At 35.4% G+C, this 10,653-nt stretch overlaps 1 protein-coding gene across 2 annotated transcripts in view; it reads right to left on the reverse strand.

The window, feature by feature from the left end:
* espl1 (extra spindle pole bodies like 1, separase) overlaps positions 1 to 10,648 on the reverse strand; it is a 32,027-nt gene extending 21,379 nt beyond the window's left edge. For both annotated transcript variants that reach the window (XM_021474124.3, XM_021474123.3), the window contains exons 1-14: positions 10,488 to 10,648; positions 10,209 to 10,306; positions 9,813 to 10,118; positions 7,841 to 8,569; positions 7,671 to 7,760; positions 6,762 to 6,873; positions 6,302 to 6,429; positions 5,269 to 5,462; positions 4,952 to 5,194; positions 3,470 to 3,614; positions 1,455 to 1,620; positions 1,203 to 1,339; positions 986 to 1,120; positions 94 to 210 (exon numbers count right to left, since the gene is read on the reverse strand). In XM_021474124.3, coding sequence (XP_021329799.2) covers positions 94 to 210; positions 986 to 1,120; positions 1,203 to 1,339; positions 1,455 to 1,620; positions 3,470 to 3,614; positions 4,952 to 5,194; positions 5,269 to 5,462; positions 6,302 to 6,429; positions 6,762 to 6,873; positions 7,671 to 7,760; positions 7,841 to 8,569; positions 9,813 to 10,118; positions 10,209 to 10,295 — 2,589 coding nt within the window. In that variant the 5' untranslated portion in view covers positions 10,296 to 10,306; positions 10,488 to 10,648. The remainder of the gene's footprint in view (positions 1 to 93; positions 211 to 985; positions 1,121 to 1,202; positions 1,340 to 1,454; positions 1,621 to 3,469; positions 3,615 to 4,951; positions 5,195 to 5,268; positions 5,463 to 6,301; positions 6,430 to 6,761; positions 6,874 to 7,670; positions 7,761 to 7,840; positions 8,570 to 9,812; positions 10,119 to 10,208; positions 10,307 to 10,487) is intronic.
* Between the last annotated feature and the right edge of the window lie 5 nt (positions 10,649 to 10,653).

The following is a 10,653-nucleotide window of genomic DNA, read 5'->3' on the forward strand; positions in this document are numbered from 1 at the left end:
ACTGGTTTTATCAGAAATTATACCATTGAAATAAGATTTTCTTGGATTAAATTGAATCACAGGTCCACAAACAGTTGTATGAATGAGTATTACCTGTCCTAGAGCATAGTGTAGCTGTGCTTTTTGCAACATGGCCAGCATGGAGATAATAGATGTGCCCTCAGAGATGGTGACAGATGACAAGCTCTTTTCTGCTTTTTCTAAGTCCACCTGAAACATGCAAAAGTTGTTTGAGTTTAACATGAGCTTTTTATTTTATAAAGTAGAGCTTCATGATCCAGGATAAACCTAGATTCAATGATTTTTTGATTGTTTATTTGTTTAAAATGGAGGAGTCTCCAATCAATTTGAGTTTTTTTTTATTTATTTTTTTTAACAAATTGTTCTGAATATATATTTTAATGACTGGCTCATAATGTCTTTGCTTATTTTATTACTAAACGTATCCATTTTCTTTTGGAAATTACCAGTTCAGAATCCATACACATTATTTTTAAATCGATGTAAAATTTATTTAGATAATGCTTACATGGCACTAACAATGTGAGAGCATGTGATTGGCCGAGCATGTGATTGGCCAAGCATGTGATCGACTTCCATGATCGTATGAACTCTGCCAGTTACTTATCATTTATCTGACTCTACTACCGGATCAATCAAAAACTGAGTAGATATTGATTAATCTGGTTATGATTATCGTTACTAAGAAGTCATATAAAAAAATAAAATAAAATCACCTATATAGAGGAAATCAAAAGTCAAATCACCTTTTAAAAGTTGCATGCTGCTACACAAAGATTGCATTATTCAATGTATGATTTACCTTTTAAAATGTGATCTGCTAACTTTTGATCACTACGGTTTCGGTTATCATTAGACTACTTCTAAATAACAATACAATGTGTCTTAACAGCCTGAAGAAAAGAAGTTTGGGTCAAAGGCAGTTTTGAATGTTCCACTAGTTTTAGCTGAAATTAGAATTCACCTGTGCAAGCTGCGGTGAACCCAGGTAAAGCAAGATCCTGGTAGAGTGGCAGAAGGCATTGGCACTACTCTGGCCATCACCAAGTACATGGAAAAGGGTGGCAGCAAGCTGATATCCCTCCAGAGCTTGCAGGTGCTAAAGACATATTTGTTATTTATTAATGAGTACAAATCTCAAACACTTTACTGCATAGTCAGTAATGCAGGTGTACACATACCTTGCCCATAAGTGTGTATAGGGCAGCCATCAAAGTCATGGAAGAAGCTGTGAGTTTAGGGTCTCTAACTGCAGGCACAGCCCCCTTGAGGAGACTCCGCCATAGAGACAAACATTTATCTAGAGGTTCACTTTGCTCTGACACAAACAAAAATCAACCACATTACTAGATTAGTCTATAAACCAATACAATACAAATGAACGCAGTATAGAAAAATGCATTATTGCATTGTGTTTGAGTGTGTTGGCTTACTGCTGTGAGCCAGCAGGTTGAAGCGTAGTCCATCGTAGACTAACTGGCTCTCTTGTGATTTCTGTTTGTCCTCGTACTCCAGATCATTTGTGGGAACAGGATCCATATTCACATCTCTTTTATTCTCCTCCTGCACTGCACACAAACGCTTCTCTGTGTCCACAGCCTGTAACACACACACAATGAATACGTAATATAAAATGTTGTTTTTATAGTGTTTTGAGTATGTACAGTGTGGTTCAAATGATGTGCTCTGTCTCTTATGCTATAATAAATTAATTATCGCAATCAATTTGTTTTTTAAATTGACATGTAGATTAAAATTAGTGCTGGGAAAAGATTATTTGCAATTTATCGCATACAAAATTAAGTTGACAGTATATGTGTGTATTATATATATTTATTACGTGTATATATATATATATATATATATATATATATATATATATACTATGCACACACATACATAGAAACAAAACTATACAAAACCAATTTGTTACATCACAGGTGTCAAAGTCAGTTCTTGGAGGATCACAGCTTTGCACAGTTTAGTTCCAACCCAAATTCAACACACCTGAACTAATTGAGGCTTGTTTGAAACCTAGTACACACTTTATTTTGATGGTCCGTTTGCAAAATTTAGGCTACATTGCATCTTCATGTTATCTGATGAGAATTAGGCTGCATTTACACTGCACTGTTTAAGTGACTCAATTCCGATTTTTTTCTCCCATGTCTCCCATATTTCCCAAATGGAAATGTATCCGATTTGAATCGGATCTGTGTTCTCCTGTCTGCAGTGTAAGCAGGTAGATCGGATTTTCACCTGTCAATGCGAGTCGCGCATCATTAAAAACCATAGCGAATGACGTCAAGTCTGATGCTTTCATTTCAGAACAGACTTCAGCAGATTCCCAAACCTTTAATCTCACACACGAGGACTTAAACAGCTTTTATACTGTCATATAGCACAGGTATTTAAGCATGTTAACAAGAGTGAGAGAGCGCAATGTCCGCCACGTAACCAATATAACCAAATATAAAACTAGTGCATACATCACAGGCATAAATCACACCATGGACATTACATTAAGATGCCTAAAGGTTTAAAAAAATTATATATATATATATATATATATATATATATATATATATATATATATATATATATATATATCAAAAGAAGATGGACAAATGAGAACATTTCTGTCAAACTATAGTAAAACAGCTTGTCAAAAGCTGTGAACAGATTACATACAGGAATAGAGGAAAGAGCACTCTTTAATTATCAGCTGTTAGTCAGCGCCCACTCTTTTTTTCCTGGTCATTGCGCCTTTGCTGTGTGCTGTGTAAATGCAGACAATTGGATAAGAGTCACTTTTAAAAGATGATGTAAGCAGGTCATTAAAATAAATAAATAAATAAATAAATCGGATGCAGTCACAAAATCGTAATTGACCATCAAGATCTGCAGTGTAAATGCAGCCTTAGTTGGCAAGTAGACTGATAGGATGGGGTTAGGGTTAGTTTCTAATAGTGTAAAGGTGAGTTTCTTATAGTCAGTTAAATGTCTGTTGAAGGAGCAGTATCAACACATATTAAGCAGACAGCCTACTAATACTCAAATGGACCATCAAAAAGTGTAACAGAAACCCACAGGTAAATGTGTTGGAGCAGGGTTGGAACTAAACTGTGCAGGGCTGCGGCCCTCCAGGAACTGACTTTGACACCCCTGTGTTACATAGATCTTTAAAAATATATACAATTTGTATCATACACATTTATTTTTTATCCAAATATAAATTCTCAAATATATGCATGCAAGTGTGTATTTATATACACACATCAATATACACGGTACACGAACATATCACGTCAAATCAAACATTTTTGAATGTGATAAGTTTCTGCCCAGCACTAATTATAATCATCTATATTTGCTAACAAAACTCATTTTAGGCATTTAAGAACAATTAAAAATATATTTTATTTAAGCGTCCACATTCATCACAGACCTCCTGCAGGTTAGACTCAAGAGTGCAGATATAGAGCCACAGGGAAGCGTGGGCTTTCTCATCCTTCAGCCTATCAGTATTCTCTGCCGTCTCTGGTTCTGCTTCCAGCAACCGCAAAGCCTCGTGGGTAAAATCAACTGCTGAGCTGATAATAAATAAACAAAACCAGATTTTAGTTTTCTGTATGTAATATATCTTTAATCTCCAGCCCTGTTTTAACCTGGTAGTTGCTGATTTTTTTTTACACTTTACTGCATTGTAACAAAAACCAAAGACTATGATCAAAATTGTACTTTGCATCCACATGCTTTTCATTTGATCTTTTTCCCGCTTATTCAAAAGCCTTGTAACATGGGTTTATTTTCTTCAATAGACCTTGTAAATCACACAAAAAACTACCATAAAAACAATAGCCTTAAAAAATCCACAACACAAGTGGACACAAAATAAGCAAACACTATAGTCTTGATTTACTACTTCTAACTAGGGGTCCGTTCTTCGTATGTGGATTACTCAATTAGCTGGATTTCATTGTTGACGATTTGACATGATTCAAGATCATTTCGTTCTTCAAAACCCATAAAAAAAAACCCAGCAACTTTACTGTGAAGTAAAACTAAATGAATTGCTAAATACTTTTGGCTCATGAAAGTTTAAAGCATGCAGCCCACAACAAACATAGAATGTTACTGCGTATCATATTTAACAAACGGTTTCCTACAAAGTTTATGTAATTTTGCTCACATATAATTGAATAGTAATCAGATGATGTCATTACGCTGCTGTGCCGTCAGCCAAATGCATTGCTGATCATGATTGAGGATCGATAGATCTGTCCTTCACAACACACGCAGCAATCTCAGATCAGTTCATCCAGACATTATTCTGATTTGCAAACTTGTCTTTAAAACCAAATTAACCAAAGATCAGTTATCTAAAAGATCAAGGATCTGCAAAATCATCTTAGATAATTTAAGCAATGTACGAGGAACGGACCCCAGATCACTGAAAACATGCTAATATCATGTTTATTTATGTTTTAATGCCATATCTGCAGCATAGGCTATGTTTATGCTAACACTTGTACTAAATATTCACTATATTTAATCATTCACTCACTGCAAAAAAAAAAAATATAAAAAATTATAAAACAATGCTGATGAAGTCATAAGTTGCTTCAGTTTAATTAATGTTAAATATTCTAAAGTTCCTCTAGAAAACACAATTTTAAACATAACCCTTAAACATTTTCCTGAATAAAAAGGCTCTAATATAACTTAAAAATATTAAATATTATTAAAATATATGTTATATGATGAAAATATTCTTACAAGTCAAAAATATTTTTTCTTCCTCAAAATGTATGCAAGTCTCGAGTGGCCATCTCTTATGTACAATCTGATCACGTCTATTTTAAAAATGGTTATTATTTTTTCTCCTAACACCATTTGAAAACAGAAATAATTCACCGTGTTCACCCACCAGTCAGTCTGCTGGCTGAAGTCCTGATAGCACACAACCTGTGCCATCTCACACAGATACGTAGCTCTTCTTAGTGTGTGTGGGGTTTCTTCATGGCAGATTTCCAAGAGGTCGCAGAGTGTGTTGTAGCGTTCCTGTGCTGTGTCTCCAGTCTGCTCCTTATATACACGCAACTCCTCCTCTAACAAACACATCATAACCTCCTCATCCACTAAGGATTCTCCTAACCCGTCCCTCAGAGTCCTGAAAAATGTATTTGTCATCTTAAAAGGCAATTAAGAAGTATAACGGAAGCCTTATTTTAAAGTGCAAGTTACCTCAGGCGTGTGTCATCCTCGCCTGCTCTGGCGGCATCACACTTAGTTTTGACCCACATCGACACAGGTTCAGTGAGATGATCCAAAATCTGTGAGCCCAAAGCCTGAATCCAGCGAACAATCCAGTCCAGAGCCTGCTCCAGATGGCCTGCGCGGCGACTACACTGCACTGTCAGCATGAAACAGCGGTTGACCTGAAACATTCACATGATAAATGTAGTCATAAGGCTTATCTTGTCAAATATACATTTTTTAAAAACTGAATGTACAACTAGATGTTCAGAAGTCAATAGGTTTATAATACATGGAAGACAATACTGACACAAGGAAAACTAAATTTTGTTGCTGTTATTAGTGGGTTAGTTGTTTGTTTGTATACACTGCAGATATAATGTATATTATGGTTTCACAATTTCTTTTTTCTAAAAACACAAAACTCACTTTAAAATATGAACTGAATAAAATAAGTTTGCTTATTAAAAGTAAACGTTCTGTTATTTATTATTCATCCACATGTCATTGCAATCCTCTGAGACCTTTACACAAATTAGGATACTTCATTTTCACACACAAAAATGAAATAATTAAAATAAATAAATAAAAAATTTAAAAAAAGAAAGAAACTGTAAAATTGGCTGTTCACCAATGTTTACTCAACCTCATCAGGGTGCATGTTTACTGCGGGTAGTACAAAGTGAGCAGTGCAAAATGCAAATGTTGTATTGCTTGAAGTAAATTTTCACTCTGACATGAAACACGGGCAAATTAAGTTCCTTTAAAATAAACAAATAAATAAAAGTGTTCTTGGAGCTTTGTGTGATTACAGTTCACATGGACTGTTTTGACAACATTTTGGTTCCTTTTCTGAACTTTAAATGTCTTAGGGCCGGTGCTGTTGATGAAGGGTCAAAAAAATCTCTCTAACTTAATCTACAATAACTGAATTTGTGCTCTGAAGATGAATGTCTCAGGTGATTGGAACAACAGAAAAAATGATTACCAAAATAAAATAATAAAAGCAGGTAGTTCTTACCCGATCCATAGGAAGAGAGGGCGGGCAGTCCTTACAGAGCTCCTGACACACAATCATCGACAATCCAAAGGCTCCTTCATACAGCTTCCTGTTAAACAGCTCGTACACCACATTATTCACTGCACACACTAGAGAAGGGGGGAAAAGAGACATATAATATACTTTTATTTCAAATGTAATTTACTATTATTATTATTACAAATTAATACATATTCAGCATGGACATTTAATTAATCAAATCCAGAATGCAGACATAACCACTGCAGTAAAACAACATCTTTCAATAATGGAAACTTTCACATTTAAAATGGAATCCTGAAAAATAGCTTTTTCAAAACAGCAGTGATAAATGCTTCATGATTACAAAACGGCATATTAGAATGATTCTGACACTAAATAAATATTAACCTATTCACAGACTGATTCAATAAGAACTCAGCAAGCTTAAAAAAACACCTACCTGCTTTAAGCAGCAAGTTGTCATTATTGAGTGTCCGCAGTTCAGCAAGCATACGTCCTGCGGTCGACCGGCAGAACAATAGCACTCTGTCCAAGGTCTCGCCCACAGACACCTTTGAAAACAAATAATAAGTGAATTATTTAAATGTGAGACCCCTCAAAAACAATTTTATCATAGTCCACATGAGAACTGCACCATTTTGACAAAATCTGACTTTGGGATTATTTATTTTTCTGTGATATATATTGCGAAATGAATACAATTTCAGCAGATGACTCGAACAGCTCTATTTGGAATGAATGGGATCATTTTGCAGCGATATACAGGGCAAAGATTAGAGAAATAAGCAGTGCTTATGGTCAAACAGTAGCCAGATATTCAGGTAAAGTAACTGAATAATCAAAAGTAATGTAAAATAACAATATTTAGTAACAATCTTCATTCATTGCTTAACTTTAATCCCAACTCAACATTGCAGATACTGTGATGTGATTATTGCCCTACTGCAGACAGTTTAGCAAATTACCTGACATTGCGATATTTTGTTTTGCTGTGATATGTTTTGCGGTATGAATACAATTGCAGCAGATGATTTAAATAGCTCTATTTGGAAAGATTACATTCATTTAGATCAACTGGAATGATCAAGTCTGTTTTTATGCAGAGCATCTGCACAAATTATAATAAATTACAAGCAAAAATAAATAAACAAACACTGCTTTAAGGTTTTACGGTAGATCCTAACAATATTTATGTACAGAAATTGAACAATTAAATGTAAAATAACCCGATCATCTTTGTCTAAATAATTAAATGTAATATACATGTAATGTTTTTTAATCTTTAATAAATAATCTAATCCTGCGCTGTGACTATTGCAGATACACACATTGCTCAATCAACCCTTACCTGAGAAGCATGAAGACTATCATATGTGCAGATGAAGCCCTGGTAAAAACTGAAACAAAGAGAGTATTGGACCTGCAGCGAAAACGAGTTCTGGAAAATAAACACACAAGACTTTAAGAAAAAAATTCAACCCAATCAAAGAGTATCAGTGAATTATTACACAAGCATACCTTTTGCTGTGCAAGCAGAAATTCCTGATATTCTTCCAAAAAGGAAAAACAAGCCAGCAAAGTGGTCACATCCATTCCTTTACACTGACTGGCTTCCAACGTCCAAACCACCAGCTGACAAGCCTCTAACAGGGCATGAGACTCTGAGCTGGACATGGCACAAGGCAACATCCGGAGAGCACGGGCACATTCAGTGAAGCTCTTACTGCATTCACCTCCAGAACTTAACACACACTGCATCTGCACTGCCCGGTCTGCCAGACCCAGAGCCGAACGCAGGCCAACGTGGCCATTAACCTCCTTCAGAGTGCCTCGCAAGAGTTCAACAGCCTCAGGTGAAAAGCTACTTTTGCAGAGCAGTTTAGACACTTTAAATGCCACCTCACACCACACAGCCAGCAGTGAAGAAGTTGATGCAGAGTCCTGAGGATTGATGAAAGCACCAGAGAACAGCTCACGCAATTCAGAGGTCAGAAAACTCACATCGTCTTGAGTAAAACCTCCACATGATCGTTCGTACTCCACTACTGCTTCCTCCACGAACAGAGGAACTTTGGATGGGGAAGAGGACGAGCTGGAGCCCTGTTCAAGGAGTCTGAATGTTAAAGCTTGCAGCTGACAGTGGAGTCTGTCTCGTGGAGGGAGGGTGGAAGCACTCGGTTTGTTAGAGAGGAGACTGTTCCACAAGACTGCAAAGCAATTCCGCACCAGGACATTAAAGTCATCAATCTATCGAAAAAAAGAACAAAAACAGGTGAATATTGAAATATAGATACATTTTAATACTTATCAACAAACTTGTTTGGGGTGTAAAAATATAAATTTCTTTTTAATTAATACTTTTTAAAAACAAGAATACACTAAATCAAAAAATTAAGTTTTTTAAGCACTAAAATCAACATTACACATACACAGTATGAGGTCAGCATATCAGTTTCAGCAAAAAGACTTATATGTGATCTTAGGGCTATAGGCCTGTTAGGAAACTTGGTTTAAAAAAAATAACCCATATTATGGATTGTTCCATCAGTTAAAAATTCAGATGGATGGTGCTGGTTATGAAGGACAAGACTGGTTTCCACATGGCAGGCGCACTTAAGAAGAGTTTAAACTAGAAGAAAGTCATCATGTCAACAGTGTAGGAATTTTTCATACTGGGGAAAAAAAACAAGAAGACTTTCATTATCTATTATTTTACGTTATTTTATTTGAAAATAATTGCCTCCTGGGTAACCAAACATTCATGACCACTTTAGTTTATACCCTTATTATACATTTAGTTACTTTTTACTTTAACTGACAAAAATGACTACAGTTTTATTGTTTTCATCAACTAATAATATATTTTACACCAAAATCCTCAACAAATACTAAGTAGCAAATACATTAAACCTAAATATAATAAAATACATTAATTTGACTGAAAAAAAATAAATAAACAAATGTCTATTTTTAATTCTTACAGAATGCCAAAGGTTTCAAATCATGTAAAAGAGATGTAATTACAACAAATGTAAATACATAATCAACAATTTTTTTGTAATCTTTATTATTATATCAAAAGCAAGCAAAATATACTACACTATACTACAAAAGACTATACAACTGAAGTACTTTTTGATAGATTGTATAAAGATTTACAGTTTTTTTGGTATTTATTAAAAAATTTGATAATAATAATAAGTATTTATTAAGTACTTTTTAATCATAATTAATAATAATAATAAAGAAACAGTTGAAAACTCATCTTTTCCATGTGCACTTACTTGAAATCAGAAATATTCTCAGCGCTTTTAATTTTGTTAATTCCCTCCCTGCACTATTCGAAAGGAAATATTGTAAAAAGTTTGTATGACTAATGCTTCTAAAGTGTATTTGCCCATTTACGATGAGTGTCTTCCATCAACTAACTGTGTAAAAATACATAAAAGCATCTTTTAAGTGAATAAATGTAGATGTAAAAGTACTGTACCTCTGCAGACAAACATTTCAGTCTTCTATACACGAGCTGACCCAGTCGACAAGCAGGACCATGAGCTCCAAGGCTTGCGACTTTCTGTAGGATGTGAAAGACTATTTTCTCCAGATAAAAGGGGGTGCTCTGCATGCCGGACTCTTCAAGCAGTTGAAACCCTTGGACAGCCAGTTCCACCAGCTCCACTATCCGCTCCTGAAGGCCAGCATCCACAGCGCCGTTGCCCAGCCGCTGGTTGCAGGCTCTGATGATACGATCACACATTGTGCGACCATAAGGACCCAAGCCACCATCCACATGTTTCTACAGCAAAAGTCATAAAATAAACGCTTCAGCATTGTGCACGGTACACGAAATAAACACTCTAACGTGAACATACAAAATCTGGTTTACCTTCAGTTCGTTGTGGAGGACTATGGTGTCCTTGACACAGGATAACTGCTGAACGTAATCTTCTGTTTTCAAGCTCTTTAATGCCATTATTGTTGTATCTGCAACTCAAAACAATATGCTTATTTATGTATTTGAATGACTATTTTAGGCTGAACGGCAAGACTTTATACTACGTTTTTGGTCATTCCTTGTGTTGTCTTGTAAGTTTTGACATGAGATTAAACTAGCAAGTTAGCAAGCTAACGCTGACTGCAAATCATGTAAACAAATCCAACAAACCTGTTAGCCTGTCAGCTACCGCGCTCGGTTAAACGGTCAGATACTGAGAAAAGGACACTCTTTTTGAGTGTTATGAAATATAGCGTTTCTCAACATGTATACAAAAGTGAAATTGTCTTATTTTTCTACTGGAGTGTCGCCGTTATTTGGATGACAGCAGCGGTAG

The sequence above is a fragment of the Danio rerio genome, chromosome 6, assembly GCF_049306965.1.
Source record: "Danio rerio strain Tuebingen ecotype United States chromosome 6, GRCz12tu, whole genome shotgun sequence".
NCBI classification, from domain to species: domain Eukaryota; kingdom Metazoa; phylum Chordata; class Actinopteri; order Cypriniformes; family Danionidae; genus Danio; species Danio rerio.